Source organism: Myotis yumanensis, unplaced genomic scaffold (genome assembly GCF_028538775.1).
Source record: "Myotis yumanensis isolate MYYU_CA2020_CCGP unplaced genomic scaffold, mMyoYum1.0.hap1 SCAF_18, whole genome shotgun sequence".
NCBI lineage: Eukaryota > Metazoa > Chordata > Mammalia > Chiroptera > Vespertilionidae > Myotis > Myotis yumanensis.
In genome coordinates, this window is record NW_027223769.1 from 21660799 (window position 1) to 21678740 (window position 17942).

The 17942-nt window shown below is 36.6% G+C and overlaps 1 protein-coding gene across 1 annotated transcript in view; it reads right to left on the bottom strand.

The window, feature by feature from the left end:
- CNTNAP4 (contactin associated protein family member 4) overlaps positions 1 to 17942 on the bottom strand; it is a 239836-nt gene that overhangs the window by 27705 nt on the left and 194189 nt on the right. Inside the window, exons 16-17 of the mRNA XM_070398223.1 lie at positions 7480 to 7650; positions 6411 to 6629 (exon numbers count right to left, since the gene is read on the bottom strand). Of these exons, the coding sequence (XP_070254324.1) occupies positions 6411 to 6629; positions 7480 to 7650 (390 nt within the window). The remainder of the gene's footprint in view (positions 1 to 6410; positions 6630 to 7479; positions 7651 to 17942) is intronic.

Below are 17942 nucleotides of genomic sequence, written 5' to 3' on the forward strand. Positions count from 1 at the left end.
AAAAAGACATCTGAAGGAAGGGAGATGATAATTGAACTAAGTGATATGATTACAATAAAGAGAAAGGTGACTTCTATGCACTGCACTTTGGTACTGAGGCAACGTATTTACTACAAAAGAAAGTCAGCCTGAAATAAAAATCATTCCAAGTTATCTGGCATTCTCTTCCTGCGACTGTACTTTAGCCTACCAAAACCAAACTGAACATAAGAAGAAAAAATCTAGAATATATTGTAATTAAGAAGGTGAAGGAGGGTAGATGGGTTGGAGATGTTCAACCAAAGAACTTGTATGCATACATGCTTAACCCATGGACACAGACAATAGGATGGTGAAGCCTGGGGCTGGGGGCAGGGCAGGCTGGAGGGGGTCAATGGGGGAAAAGGGGACATATATAATATTTTCAACAATAAAGATTTAAAAGAATGTCTGTTCCTCAAAAGACACCGTTAACAATATGAAAACACAATCCATAGAGATAAAGAAAAGATATTTGGAATAAATTTATCTAAATGGGAATCATCTAAAACATATGAAGAATATTTTAAAGACAATCCTGTAGAAAATGGGCAACAGATCTGAACAGCCACTTCACAGAGGAGGCTATCCAAGGAGAGATTTATCAGTGTCTCCTAACACTTAACATAGGCAGATCCTCAACCCAGTGATTCCACTCTTAGATATACAGCCAATAGAAATACAAGTATATGTTCACTGAAAGACCAGTAAAAGACATATTGGTAATATCCAACTTTGAAAGTGCACAGATGCCCATCACAGTGAATGAATATGTCTTTGTGCCTGCACTGCCAGTGTCCCAGAAGATCCCAGTTGATACTAATGTGCACTTAAGACTGAGCACCAACCTTTGAAGACTTCAACGTTAAAACTTCTGAATGGCATTTAGAAACTGCTTGCTTTAGATCAGGGGTAGGGAACCTTTTTTCTGCCCAGGGCCATTTGGATATTTATAACATCATTCACGGGCCATACAAAATTATCAAGGTAAATATTATCCTGCTATATTTGGTCAAACATTTAATTAACTCACCTCTAATGCCTTGGCAGGGCCAGACCAAATGATTACGTGGGCCTTCTAAGGCCTGCGGGCCAGACATACCCCACCCCTCCTCTAGATACTCAACAAACATTTGTAGATTTGATGCAATTCAAATGCAGTACAAATGACTTCTGAGTCTATTTCAGGAGTCCTTACTTCTCCTTCAGGGCCTAGTCACAAAGTATTGAAGTGGACCTTGTCCCACTTAAAAACCTGTCAGGAAAAGCATTTAGATGGCAAACAAAAATTGCAGAGCTGGTTGAATGAAAATCAATTCAAGGCTAATTTAAGAAGCTTCTAAGAAAAATGCTGAGTTTACAAACCAAAATAGAAAATGACCACTGTCACTTTTCAGCTTTAAAAATGATTGATTCTTTTCCCTCCATCACTTTTGTGGCTGGAGAATGTTTGTGAGCATAAGGGAACTTAAGCAGTGACTCTGGACATTGAGTCCTCAGAGTTAACAAGTTCAAGGGCATACATTTTATACATCAATTAGCTTCATGTTGCTGAACTTAATTTTTAAGGTAATGAATAAGCACCTCTGAATAGAACTATTTAAGATATGTCATAAATCACACACATACAAAACAGGACAAAGTGAAAGAATGTGAAAGGTCGGTATAGACCCAATGTCATAGTTAAGAGCAAGGACAGAGAAAGATGGCCTACAAATAAAGGGTGATTATCATTTTTATTACGAAAAGTAACATGATCATTGAGGTTATTTGGGGAAGAGGAGATGTTCATTTCATGGTGCTCTGTTTCTAATCTATCACATTACATTAATGTTAACTTTTCTCACTTTTTATGCAAGAATTTTTGTTCATTATTTTATTGCTCCACTTTGCATAACTTACTACGGTAGAGATTAGTTGAAGCTAATTGCTCTAATATTAGAAATACAGGGGTTGTTAATATCCTTCTGTTTTATAATTCCTTGGTATAGGCCAATACTAGTTGAGTCTCTGAAACTATTTATAATTTACTTACTCCTATTTCTATCACCATATATAATCGTTGCCCAGCTGAATTATGTTTTAAATCATGCTTTCTATTTATTTTTAGTGATTTTACTCAGAAGTTAAAGCATTAGCCTTGCCTCAGAGTTTCACTCTGAGATGTGACTACACTTTCTGACTGGTCTTTAGGGAAGAGAGTGGAACAAGCAATGGAGAAAATGCCCTCGGTTCTCTCATGTTATCCCATTGCAGAAATCACTTCTGAGGGACTGCGGAAATTTTAAGCTAAAAAAATGTAATGTCAACAAATATTATCAACACCGCCCTGGCTATAATAGCACAATGAGATGGAGAATATAATTTAAATAAAAATTAACATATATTCAAATATCCACAGTTTTATACGTACATAAAAATGTTAACCACAGTATCTAAAGCAAACATTTCTACAATATCAAAAATTCTACTATTTCCTATTTTTACTTGATATTTGAAATATTTTATAATTGTTTTTCAGTTTTCTGATAAATTTGTTTACAAACCAGAAAGTGCATTTTTGGTATAAGCTACTAAATGTGAGGATGATAAAAAATGTATTTGAGACTAACACTAACCGAGTTTTTCAATTTTGTCCTCCATGTATAAAGATTGTGTTTCCATGTAATTTAAAAGATTATTACTATTATTATTATTATTATTATCCTTATCATTGGTGTCTTGGATTTAAAACCATTTTTAGGAGAAAAAAGTTATGCTGAAAACTACAGACTTAACTCTGCAATTACATGTACTCACTCATTTATCCCAGTATCCAAATACAAATGATAGTTGTTATGCACACTTGAAAATACTGATGAGATGTAATTATCTTTAAGATGGACAGGGTGTACTAAAAATTAAACTTTTGAACTTGTAAGTAAGGGAAAAGAAATTACCCTTTAAAATTATAACCAAAGAACTAATTATATTGGAATAAAGCAGACTCCCAGTCACACAATGAGTCACTGGGTCTGAGAGCAGACTTAAGGCTCATCTATTTAAAGGTATTAATATGTGGGGAAACAGTTTCCATGATAAGTCCCTTCTATTTCTGACATGTATTGGCACAGAACATATGAACAAAGATGCCCTGATTTCCTGGTGAGAGTGTGATTAGGGGATGGGTGAGATCTCTCTGAAGGAAAGAAAGGAGGTGAAGGCCAGATACATTTTCTGGGCTGTGAAGCAGGTATTTGCAGCCTGACTATGGTGTGATTTGTAGTATATAATCTAGATTGTGGAGCCAGGGACAGTTTTAATCATTCTACAAAATAAGATAAAGGAAGAAACGAGGAAAAGCTAACTTTAGGTGAAATGAAAAACAAAGAAATGATGGAAGGAACCCAGAGCCCTACAAAGCAGTGTCTTGTCCCTGGATATGAGCTGGGTACGTTGTGAACAATAACAGCAATAGCCATGTCATCAGCAAGCTGTGTGCATTGACATTTAAAATGTCCTGAGTCTATCTGTCCATCTCCACTTTAGCCTACGCACCATTATCCCTCAAAGGACTACTTCCATAGTCTGCTCTAACCTCCTCCCTCCATCCATATTCCTCACATCAGCAAGAGAGAGTGTGGAAAATGTAAATCAGATCATGCCATGCCTCTGACCCCTCAAAATAAAATCCAAATTTCTCAACAATGCCCTACAGCTCAACATTGCCTCCACCTCATTCGGGACCACCCTTTCCCTCCTGTTGTTTCTCTCCTTGACACTCTACTACCTAAAGTTCACTGCCATCACTGTGAGCATTTTCCCTTCCTGGAATTCTCTTCCGTTAGATACCCACAGGGTTCCTTTTTCTGCTTCCCTTCAAATGTAAGGTCCTCAGAGAGAATTCCCCTGACCACCTCACTTGAAATAGAACCCGCCAACCCAAATCATTGCCTGACTCCTTATTCTGCTTTTTATTGTATTTGTCATTATATGTAATTACACACACACACACACACACACACACACACACAGACACACATATAAACACACACACATATGTATTTATTGTTTTATTTTGTCTTACATTTTACTCTTTCATTGGCTGTCGCTTGTCTCCTGAACTGAAATACACACTCAGGAGACAGGGAACTACTTTTTGGTCTTAGTAAGTGTGTCATTAAATTAGCTATAATTATTAATGATTTTTTACTAGTTTTTCACCCACTTTGTGCTAATTTGGTGTAAACTTCTAAAGTATAATTTAACTTCCATTGATTCTTCCTGCAGAGAAAAAGTGTTTTCATCTACAAAAATATTTTAAAATTCTGATTTGATGAATAGTAATTTTATTAATTAATATTTTGTCTTGTAAGTATTGTTTTATTTACTTGGTTGGGACCCTTTCCTAAGAAAGTGGTCCACTCCTGTGGTGGAGGAAGATGTAAACAAGACCTGCACGTGGCCTCTAGACCAGCTGTCGCCAGCTGGTGGTCCGTGGACCACTGGTGGTCCGTGAGGTCCGAAAGATTGGCAACTGCTGCTCTAGAGGCCAATGATCTTGTATCTGCCTACGGCTGCAAGTGTTTTTCAAAAAATAATCCCTTTTAAAATAACATCACATTAACCATTTTAGTTTACTCAATTACTTGTGATTAAGGAGAAGGGAGTTGTATAAATAGATTTTTATTAATAGTAGATGTAACATTTTTTTCTGAGATTTCTCTTTCTGCCTTTTCTTTTTAATTTTCAATGACTTTGACTTAAACATAACAAACATGTCAGTTTTTAAAACTTTTAAGTAACACAGTCATCCTGGGGCTTAACATATATGGGAATTCAAAAGCCTACCGATTGCTTCCATAAAGATGAAAGCTCTTAGATCCTTATTAAAATTATAACACATGATTGAGGGTAAAAGACTCAAGTCTGCTCTAATCCAGTTTCCTGATACCACAATAGAACTTCTATCCATTCCACCTACCTGAAATCAAGCTAAGGCCAGGATTCCTATCAGATACAATATATAGTGATTCCATTTCTCTGAAGTTAAAATTCATACCAAGGATAAAAGTTCATGCACTGGCAAACTGCAGCAGATTTCTCTGAAAGATCTGAGGACTGTTTTAGCCTTTTCAATTTTCAAGAATAGGAAGGCTATTTCCTAGATCCTGACAGATTTTAAATTGCCATACTTTTACCTGTGGCCATCTCTCATTTTTTGTAATTCAAGAAATATCTATGTCAACTTCCTGACTGGGCTTCTAGCATGTTATTAAAAGAAAACATATGTCCTTCTTCTCATGTATTCTTTATTATTTCCATACTCTTAAATAAATCAATCAAGTGGCCACAAGATCATGATTAGATTGTCCATTACAGTGTCTTACTCATTAAATATTTATTGAGTGAAAGAAAGAATAAATGATAGAAACAATGAGTACATAAATGTACTAGAAATCTCAAATAGATCTTACTCAAAAATAAAAGAAATAAACTTCACCCTCCTCAGTGAAAGGGAGTTAGTAAAACAAGATTGTTAAGCAATAGATGATGTCATGGGGATCTCATGAATTATGTTCTAAAACAAAACTCTTAAAAATGCTTGAAATATGATTTCTGATCCTTTATAATTTATCCTGATTTACAGTGTTACTGTGTCCTCACATATATTAAAATATAGAAAAAGTGATCAAATAAGAGAGAATCCCTTAAACTTTTGGTAAGTCCTGTAAAGTAATTGGCAAAGATGCAAAATAAAACCAACACAATCAGAAGGATTCCACTAGCAGGTCTATAAGTACCCAACAAATGTATTTAGGAAATAAAGGAACATTTGAATATAAATATGAAGTAAGTAATAAGAAAATATCCAAAATATGGACAAAATGAGAGATACCATCAGATTAAGTGAGGAAACTGGTCAAGCATGGATTTTATATGCTTCTTCCCTACTTTTTTTTCTGCTACTGGCCTATTTTTGATGAAAAGTCACTGGTTGGCATTGCTTGAAATTACAAGGAGGGTTCCTGGACTCTCCTAGGAACAGAGATAACCATCACCAATATCATACTAAATGCACTAATGTTAAAACAAGTCCTGGAACAAATCACAAAACCTATAATATTAAGAATGCAGGTTCAGGAACTAGTCACAGGCAAATTTGAATATCATGTATTAGGTGGATTTCTGAAGGCAAGTCACTTCAACCCCCTTCCTCTCAGTGATCTCATTTATAAAATAGGGTAACACCCATTTCACAGGTTGGATATAAGGAAGAGATGAAACACCTAGCACAGTTTGGAACACAGGTTCTCAATCATTATTTTTATAGTTGGTATTATTTTATGTTGGCTCATCTCTGCGCTCACATCATACAGCTAAATGACACACTGCCTAGAAGCAGCACTTACCCACAAAGAGCTGACTGTTGAGCTGCAAAAGGACATGGCCATCAGCGGGAGCGGGTTGGGTCTCTGGTGGGAGCTGATCCACTTGAATGGATGCCTCTTTCATGTTCCTTTCAACCCTAACGTGGTGCCACTGGTTGTCGTTGAAGTGAGTGGGGGACTGCACCGAGACTTCAGAGGGCCCGTTCCCCACATCAAATGAAAAAGCCACTACTGCCGGAGCTGGGAATGTCAGACACGAAGATTGGCCAAGTCAGAGAGCCCAGTCGTCAACATACTTAGGAATAGCACATAGCACAGTATAAAAATTAATTTGAATTTTATGGGAGAACCCAAGGACAGCGGCAAAGAATAGATGTGGAATGAGGCAGTAAAATACATTTTTAATTTGGGGAAGAAAAAAACAAATTTTAAGAAATTCATCCTCAAAGTGAATTTTTTAGATTGATAAAAATTAGTTATTTATCCAGGGCAAGAAAACTAAGTAGCATTTTATAAAATAACTAGAGGCCCAATGCACGAAATTTGTGCAAGAGTAGGCCTTCCTTCCCCCGGCTGCCAGCACCGGCTTCCCTCTGGCACTCGGGACCCGGACTTCCCTTGCAGCCCTGGCTTCATCCGAAAGGTCATCCAGTCTAATTAGCATATTACGCTTTTATTATTATAGATAATTTTACAGTGATTCAAAGTTTGTATAAATTTTAAAGCATGCAATATACATTTGATATCAAGATAATAATAACAGTCTAAGAGGATAGCAAAATAATATGACTGGGCAATTTAATTAATGTTTTTATTTACTAAGAATTTAGTGTTTTAAAAAAATTTTAATTATTTGAATTTAAGAAGCGTCTTAAATGGTTCTAGAGAATACAATGATTTCCCCTAACTATCACAAGTTAAATACTAAATTATTTCTTACAGAAAGAGTAACTTAATTTCAAAGAATTTTTTCGAAGGGACACAAGGAAGAGATTCAGTAGATAAAGTAGAAACATGATTCTTCAAACATTAGTTGAAGGATTTGCTAGTAAACAGAATACCGCAGACTTCTCTGGAAAAGGAGACTTACAGCGTAGCTCTATCCGTATGAAGTCGGTAATCCCCAGGTTCTCTAAAAACACCCCGGAGGAAGCTGTGGTCTTAAAAAAGAAAGACACGTCTGCACTGAGTTCTCCGTGGAAAGTGGGGAAATGAAGGTATGAAGCCTCGGTATTGAAGGAAGCTGAATTCCAAAATGACCCTGGTTTAAAAAACAGGGAAAATATTAAAAAGTAAGAAAACAAATCAGGATATAAAATGAATGACATATTACATTTTTAGCATTTTTGCTATTAAAATATAGTGTGGTGAAGGCCTAGGGGGAATCAATGGAGGAAAATGGGACATCTGTAGGACTTTCAACAGTAAAGGTAAATTTTAAAAAATATTGTTAATTCATACAAACCTGCTTTTCTTTTCTTTTTTTTTCCTATTAACTATACAGTATACAAGTCGTGAGCATGATTAGACATTTTACCAGTACAAGGGTTGCAATTCTGACTCCTTCCGACACAGGAGAGGAGAAATGGTCTGCACGTTACATTTGCTATAAGAGACACATCCTCAGCCTAATTACCATCCTCTCCCAAAGTGATATAAGGACCTGTCAAACATTAATTAATAGACTTAATTTTTTTGTAACTTGAAACTTTAAACACCTCCATTACTCTGGATAACAGGAGCCTTAAAGAAGCTCAGAGTGTTTTTGTGCTAACACTTCTAGCACACACACTTCACAGAGCCACACTTGCAGCGAGCTGCTTCCACTAATGGGCCCTGTGATTTTCTCAGCTGCGACTGGCATTCAAAATATCCTCGTTTAATTAAAGATCAAGACACTGCTCCCTCTGTGCTGCACTGATATTCTCATGAAAATGCTCTTTTACTTCAAAATTGTCTTTTACTTGGCTTCTCATAGTGAGTTAGATGAATAGTACAAAAGCGGCTCTCAGAAAGTTTTAAAATGTTCAAGGTAAGAAGAAAATGTGTAAAAGGTTGGGGTATAAATGAGGAGATGTGAAAAAATTATCTGGACTATGGATGTCATCTTCTCTTTCCCATTCTTTTTTTTTTTTTTTTTGCTGCTGTTATATCTACAACGTACTTTCCTTTTGAGCGAATATTCTGGGTCTGCCTGGAAAGTATGGAAAAAATTTATCAATGCAGTGGCATGAAGTGACAGGAGTGACACCCAGCCGGATGTGTGTGGTGGATGAGACTCATTATCGAAGAAATGAACTATGCACTGCTGCCTACACCAGCGAATTCTCAACACACCAAATAGAAATGTACATTTTGAGTTTAAGCAACGGCCTCCCATATGTGCCCACAAACAACTGGATAAATTTCTATCTAGTCAGCCTCCTGGAAGAAAGACTACATCAGTCCCCACTTCTCCGCAGTTCAGTTACCTATGGTCCATGAGGGCCTGAAAACACTATGTGGGAAATTCCATAAATAAACCATTCACAAGTTTTAAACTGGGTGCCATTCTGAGTATTGTGATAAAATCTTGCACCATCCCTCCTGCCCCACCCAAGACGTGAACTATTCCTTTGTCCAGCTCTCCTCTCTGTATATGCTACTCATCCCTAGTCACTTAGCTGTCACAGTTATCAGATCGGTTTCGAGAGAGAGAGAGAGAGAGAGACAGACAGACAGACAGACAGAGAGACAGAGAGAGAGAGAGAGAGAGACTACATTCCAATAACTTTTATTACAATGTATTAATTATCCATTATTAATTGTTGTGGTTAATCTCTTATTATGCCTACTTTGTAAGTTAAACTTTATCATAGGTATGTATATATAGGAAAAGACATAGTATATATAGGGTTTGGTACTAACTGTGGTTTCTGGCAACTACTGGGGGGGTCTTTGAACATATCCCCTGAAGATAAGGGGGGACTACTGTATTGATCCTCTGACGTTAGAAAACAGTAATTGCAGGGGGGAAATGGTTCATTATGTTTGCAAAGAATAGATACCTAACAAGTTAAAAATCACAAACTTGACTCAGCTTCTATTTGTTCCTTATTTTTTAACTTATTTTCTATAAATTTTGGACTAAACAGCAGTGTATGGCCATGCATTCTTAACGAGAGGGATACATTCCAAGCAATGTATTGTTAAGTGGATTTGTCCTTGTGCGAATATCACATACAAATCTGGATGGTGTGGCCTACTACACCGTAGGCTATGTGGTATAGCCTTTCGCTCTTAAGCTACAAACCTGCACAGCATATTATCGTACTGAGTACTGTTGGCAATTGTAACACACTGGTAAGCACTTGTGTGTCTAAATATATCTAAATACAGAAAAACTACAGTAAAAATCGGCATAAAATATTTTTAAGGCACACCTGCATGAGGACCTACTGTAAGTGGCACTTTCAGGACGGGAAGCAGCTCTGGGTGAGGTGGCGAGTGAGTGTGAAGGCCTGGGACGTTTCTGTGCACAGCTGGAGACTTTATAAACATCTCCCACAGCCCTCCCCCTGCTTCCACTGGACAGAGTAACACTGAAGCTGCCAGGCTGCTCCATGGAGAAGGACTTGGACTGATTGGAAATATCAAGGAGGAGGAACGGGCTGGGTGAGGCGCAGATCACCATGACAGTGACCGAGAGGAGGGACTGACAGGCGGCCTGAGGATCAGTAGGAATGAGAAATCAAGACGGAGAGACAAAGAACTCAGGGGACTGTCACAGAAATGTGATTTTGGCCACTGCATGTTGGAGCAGTGGTCAGATTAAAGAACTTTATGGTACCAGAGGGAAGGGGGATGAGGGTAGCAAAGGGCAAAGGGGGTCAAATATATGGTGATGGAAGGTTTGACTTTGGGTGGTGGGCACACAAGGAAATATACAAGTGGTGTGTCATAGAATTGTATACTTGAAACTTACATAATTTTATTAAGCAATGTTACCCCAATAAATTTACTTTTTAAAAAAGGAGTATCACTTAACATGGAGAGAGTGTAAAACTGAGGACTCAATATTTTGACAGTGGAAATTTGTTCTGGGTTCCGTTGACTCAATCTGGCATGAAGGGCACTCTCTGGCATTGAATCGATGGAAAAATAAAACTCACCTATGCTTTGAACCCTGACAACCTGGACACATTTCCAGAGTACAGGGAGAGGCTGGCTCCGCACTCCCACAGAAAGCTTTCGCTCAAGTGGCACTTAGCACCTGTTAAGGCAGCTCTGGGGGCCTGTGTCCTCAACAAGAACTTTCCAGCCAGGCCCTCTGAAGACCATCACAGGGGCCTGGGGCTGCAGAGTGCTCTGAATAGGTAGCGCGGGGCACAGGCTCCTCTGTGCTGAACCGGTCAGTGGCTGAGTGATCGGGATGTAATTTGTGCATCAAGATTGAGGTGCAGTGAGAGGGAATCTATTGTCAAGCCCTACAGATACTGCTCCGATCTGAGGAAAAAAAAAATTCCTCCTGAACCACACACTTCCTTCCATTTCTTACAAGAAATTCAGCTCCATTATAATCTTTTGGGACCACTACCTATATCTGTGATCCTTCGTTGACTGAACTGTTGTTATGAGGTGCATGACTATATCTTATTTTTCTTATGAACCTGATTTGAAAAACAATTCTCACATCATAAGTAGACAATTTCAGAGCTGCATTTATTCAGCTGAGAATATACTTTGAGTGCTTTTTTCCCCAATAGACACATGAAACTGTACATTCCTTATTTTCATTTTACAGCTAAGTATTTCTAATCTTAGATATGTTGATCTCTAGGAAAGAATGCAAGAAAATGAAAAATATCACGTTAAGGTTAACAACACATTTGTGTTCTTAAAAGTTCTAACAGTGACCCATTATTAGAAATTAAATGTCTTTCTGTTGAAATGTTACATTATGAAAACTAACCTAAAGCTATAACTTTAAATAATGGAATATTTTAAAATCTTACTTTTGGTCTGATTAGAAAGAAAACCACTCAAAATTACTTAAAAGACTAAATTAGATAATACTGTCATAAGACAAAATATCTCATCTGTTTCATTTTTATGTCACAGCTAACCCAATAAAGCATCCTATAGGGGGCTTTGGGGAACTGGTGGAAACAGAAGAACAATTCTTTGAATTGCTACTATCTTTATAATGAACACTTTTATAGTAATGAAAACAATTTATTACCTTTGGTAGCTTAAACGCTCACACACATAATAGCACCTACTTTATCTAGTTAGCAAACCTTATTTTACAGATTCATAATAGGTAAAAAAATGAAGAATATTTTATTGAAAGAAAAAAACTGCTGCTAATTTACAATAATTATAAAAAAACAAAGGGCAATATTTCTATGACCAAATAATGTCCTGACATCTCAGCTCTTCACTGACAGCTGAGAAGCACCCAGGAGGACCCGGGCTGCCTCCGGGAAAGGAGGGGCAAGGTAGAGGTGGAGTGCGCCCAGCGGGCAGGCCCAGCAGGAAGCTGCAAGTTTTTGAAGAGAGGATTCCTTGGCTAAGGTCGGTTTTTAGAAAATCCCTAAGCTGCACCAGTGGCAGATCTGAAAGCAATCCTTTACTCTGTGAAAGCTAGTCAGCAGAGTGCGATGCTCTTGTACCATCCCAACAAAAGCAGATCAAGATGTATTGTTCTAAGAAATTTATAATGACTTAATTAATTAAAGTAATTAATAATGAATATGTTTTAAATTGAATTCAATATAGGGTACTAGAGATTTGGAAACATTCCTTCATGAATGCCACCTTTTATCTTTCCAGCATTAAAAAAAAATTGTAATGGGTAACTGGATCTATATAATTACTTACTTAGAAGAGGAGATGTACATGAAGTAAAAAGAGCTCATTAGGAAAATTAGCATAGTAGACTTAAAATTAAAAGTAATATCTAAAATATTTGTTTTGCTAAACTTATATTCATAGTATTAATAGATTACCCTTTTAAAAAATAACTTAAAGAGACAGAAATTAGATTAGTGGTTTCCTAGCTGGGGATGGAGCTCCTGATGAAGGGGCAAAGGAGTGCGGGTCTTTTGGGGGTAATGTTCCAAACTTGTTTCTAACAGTTATATTGCTGTGACCACCAAAGGCCACTGAATAGTTCACTTCACATGGTTGAATTGTATGGTATGTGAATTATATTGTTTGAAACAACAACAAGAAAACTCCACAGTATTTGAAAAATACATTGTTTCTTAAGAAAATATGTTTTACTTTTAAGATAAAAAAGAAAAGCAATGATGTGTTCACCCTACCTTTTTTTTTCAAGCATCTTATTGACTGCCATTTAAAAATCTGTAAATATTTAATGTACACAACTCAATTAATTTGATACCACCACTTTTCTGAAAAGTGAATAAAATAAAATGAAATACAAATGGCAAGGCAGGGATAATTTACCAGTCAAATGGCTCTACCTGCATGCTGAAGAGTCATTTTTAAAAGCTGGAAATATGGATTTCTTTAATAAAAATGTTTATTTTTAGTTAATTGTAGATTTCCATGCAGATATAAGAGCTAGCAAAGATTGTGTTTTCCCTTTAGCTAGTTTTCCCCAATGGTAATATCTTGCAAAACTATAGTACAGTATCACAACCAGGATATTGGTATTGATTCTGTTAAAATGAAAAAACACATGGCCCAGCCAGCATGGCTCAATGGTTGAGTGTCCGCCAATGAACCAGGAAGCCACTGTTAGATTCCTGTCAGGGCATATGCCCAGTTGGCAGGCTCAATCCCCAGTAGGGGGCGTGCAGGAGGCAGCCAATCAATGATTCTCTCTCATCATTGATGTTTCTATCTCTCCCTCTCCCTTCCTCTCTGAAATCAATAAAAATATATTTTCTAGAAAGAACACTTGTAGCACCTCAAGTATTTCCCTTTTATAGCCATACCCTCTTTCCTCCTGCTCTTCCCCCCTCTTCAACCACTAATCACCTCTCCTCATTTAAGAATGTTTCACAAATAAAAGCATACACCAAGTAGCCTTTTGAGATTGACTTTTATTTTTCCCACTCAAAATTACTCCCTGAAGATTCGCCCCGGTAGTTCATTCCTTTTTATTGCAGAGTAGCATCCCATGGTGTGGACGTACCACATTCCTCTGCAACTCCTCGACCCCAGCAGCAATCTTCTCCATCTCAATTAGTGCCAATTCTATGCCTCTGATAGTTCGACTAAACACCTGGGTGTTATTCTTGACTCTTCCTTTGGCAATCCACATCAATCCAGCAGCAAACGTTACTGCTACGATCCCTGTGCCCACGGCCAAGCCACCAGGTCTATTAGCTGGGTTGGTGATATGGTCTTACAAATGGCCTCTTTGTTCAACCTTACCCTGGTCGATTTCATTAAAGCATAAGTCACATCACACCATCCTTCCTCTCAAACTCTCTACTGTTTTCCAATGCCATTCAGGTTGACCATTTTGCTGTTCCTTGAGCACACTGGTTACAGTCCCATTTCTGAGTAATTACGCTGGTTTTCCCCTGTCCACAGCACTCTTTCACAGGTATACACAGCCTTGCTCCCTTATTTTCCTCAGACTTTTATTCAAATGCCACCTTCTTAGTGAGCACTTAATGACCATCCTATTTCAAATTGCCAATCCAACCCTACTCCTGCCTAAACTAAACTACATTGTATTTACAACACTTACTAGCATCTATCATACAATCTATTTTACTTACTTCTTTGTTGTTTATCCCTCCAAGAGAACTCAAGCTCCAAGAATGCAGGTACTTTTGTCTATTTGTTCATCTCTCAGGAAGACACAGTGAAATGTTATAATGCATGGGCTTAATAAATATTTTTTAAATGAAATGGTAAGATGCCTTTTGTCCAAGCAGCAATCAGAAAGCTTAGAATAATTGCTCCTGGTTTGGTTGTATTATATGTATCTCAATAAGTACACTTAGATTTCTTGGTAAATAAGTAGGAAAAAGGGAGAGAGAAAAGAGAGGAAAAGAATATGAGGAGGAGAAAATAAAAAAGTGGATAAACATTAGGAAAATTAAAGGAAAGCCAAGGAAAGAAAATAAATTATAAAAATGAAAAGACTTTCTTAATGTTGGAGGATTATCAGACACAGTAAAGCTTACAAAATTACATTATATGATTATTTGCTAAAGTGGAATTGATCTGCACTCTTTTTAATGGTTTTTATGTAGTCTGCCAAATGGAACAGAACTCTGTCAAACGGAAGAGAAATTAAACAAATCACTAGTCAATATCTTTTTCTAGTCTAAGAATATAACTTCTGCAAAGTTATTTATTGCCTACATGCATCTTTGATTATTTAATGCATTCTGGGAGCTGTGATTTCTCAGACAGCTGAACGAGTCAATGCAGATAAAATGAAGAAAGTAATTTCAATGACAAGAATTTCTTAGAACAGAAACAGAAAAATTTTTCTAATTATGTAAGTTTTGGGGATGCCTGATTAGACATAAAATTTCAATACAATGAATTAATTGAGAAGAAATATACTTAATAAACAGGTTTAAAAGTTCAAATGCCAAAGAAATAAAAATATGACCTTGTGCCAATTAATGAGCTAAGAGCAGAAATGTAGATCATGCTTGCAACAACATATAAATGTATGTATACATCTTAGAACATCACGTCCAATATAAGAAAAAATTAATACCAATGCCCAACACTGATATGCATCCCTGTTAAGTTACTGACCTTTAAGGGTAATTATTACTTATTCAGTTAGAAAAAGCAAGTCACCCACAAGATAGAAAAATCAGTTTGGACCAAAACTTTCCACAGCAACGTTCTATACCAGAAGATAAAGACACACAGTCCACAGATCTGAGAGAAAGAAGTATATCCAGTCTAACATTTTGTTAAGCGTTAAGGTAACAGGCAGACATTCTCAATTCAGAACTCTGAGAATAAAGCACATCCAAGTCCTCTGGGTGAAAAGTAAAACCCTGCTTCATAATGAAATATAGTCAACCAAAGTTATCTAGAAAAGCTGTGGAGACAAGATGATCGCATCCCTCAGTGCAGAGATAGTAGGTGCAAACTAGGCAAAGTCACAAAGCATGGTCCACAATCATTACACCAGTTTCTAAAAAGATTAAATGTCCTGTTACCTCATAATGCAGAAATTCCACTCCTAGAGAAGTAAAAACATATGTTCAGAAAAAGTTTATACATAGATGTTATCAACATTATCCATAATAACCTCAAAGTGGAATAATTCAAATATCTATTAATGGATGAATGGATAAACAAAATGGATTATTATCTGGTCATGAAAAATAATGAAGTATTGATATATGCTACAGCATGGATAAACTTTGGCAATACCATACTAAGTAAAAGAAGCCAGTCACAAATATCACATATTCTATGTTTTCTTCTAAAGGAAATGTCCAGAACAGGCAAATCTGCAGATAAAAAAATAGATCCATGATTTACTAAGGTTGGGGTGGAGGTAAAAGGGAAAAGCAGAATGTCTGCTAAATGGGTCCAAGTGTTTTGGGGGATAATGAAAGTATTCTAAAATTGATTATGGTGATGGTTGCACAATGCTATATAATATGCTAAAATAATTAAATATACTAAATCTGATTATATTGTGTACTTCAGATTGTGTTCTTTAAACAGGTGAATTGTAGGGCATGTGAATTATATCTCCATGAAGCTGTTGCCAAAAAAACAATAGAAAGTTAAACCAGCCAAGTCTGGTTTAGAGTTCTGAGGCAACAACATTCTCAAACATGTGCCATCTCAGGAAATACAACACTCATGAGTCTTTCTTGGGGGAAAAAACTGAAAATATCAACTACCTGACAATGCAATCCAAGAAGAAATGAATCAAATAAAAATCAGTCAAGAATAGAAAAGCTCTGATGACAGGACTAGTGGTTAGCACTAAAAAAAATAAACTATACAAATAATAGCAAAACTAGCAAAAATTAGATGGTGGAGGAAAAAAAGAAAGGATAGGAGAAATGAGTGCTAATTTTCCCAGTTTTCAGAATACATCAATGCTGTCTAAATTTTAAAAATTAGTTTACTATAAGACCTGGTGACTCTATAGCCTTTTAAAATTTTCATAATTTTTTATTGTTTAAAGTATTACAAATAGTAGTACATATGTCTCCATTTTCCCCCCATTGACCTCCCCCCGGCCTCCCCCACCACATGTCCTCCCCGCCCCGCCCCCCAGTGTCTTGCATCCATTGGGTATGCTTATATACATGCATGCATACAAGTCCTTCGGCTGGAGTTGTGAAGGATCATAAATTTGAATATATATTTATCAGATATATACATAATATAAAGCAATAATCTTAGCTTCATTTCAGTTTCTTCTTCCTCAATTTCAATTAATAAAGTTTTATAAATATCTTTTTCTATTTTTCTGTCTAGGGAAGTGGTTCTCGACCTGGAGCAATTCTGCATCCCAGGAGACATTTGGAAACGTCAGAAGATACATCTGGTTGTCACAACTGGGAGCGCAGTGCTACTGGCAGCTAGTGGGGAGAGGCCAGGAATACCGCTAAGTGCCCTACAGTGCCCAGGACAGCCCCAACCATAACAAGGAATTAGCCAGTCCAATGCCAAGGTTGGGGAACCCTGCCTTAGAGACAGCTAGCAATGTCTGGAATGATCCTCACTAGTGTTAATCAGTATCTCTGAGTTTTGTGACTCTTGCTGATTATTAAACTCTTTTCTTTGAGATTTCTGTCTATCATAACATTTTATAATGATTATATATCAATTAAAACATTAATGTCTAATATTTAAAACAATGAATAAAGATATATAGATATATATATATATATATTTGTCAAGAAATGATATTATTGTAGTCCTGAGAATTATTAGGATTCTTAGCCTCAAAATAATGAACATCTTTTGAAAGTGTTAGGAAGAACCTTTGTTTCCTCACATGTGTGGAATTTCTTAAATATAAATTGTTAGTAACACAGTCTTTTCTAAAGAACAGAAAACAAAACAGAGCAAAATAGATCAGAAAATATTTTTTTTTCTCCAAGAAAAGGGTGTTTCCATTTTATAAAGACACTATATTATTTAAAAAGTGAAAAGCAAAAAGTATTAATATGAACTAAAATCATATGCTTATTTGAAAGCACTTTCATGCCACAAGCCCAAGTGCATTGCTGAGAAATAGCTCAGCTGGAACAAGGGGCTCAAATTCCATGTGAGATTTTAATCCGGAAAGCCTTTCAATATAACCCACTCCTTTCATTAAACGTATATCTCTGCATATCATTTAATTGCTTATACAATCAAAAACTTATTCCTGTCTCTCAGGAACAATTCACAAGCTACAGGTTTCTTGAGCTGTGTGTGATAGATCATTCTCCTTATTTCATAAACTGCTCTTTATTGATTATCTTTCATGTAACAGGTAATGTACTAGGTACCAGGAACACACTGATAAATGAAGAGTGGACCTGCTCTCGAGAGGCTCGAAAATACTGAAAAGCCAGCCTGAGAAATACGTGCTTATAA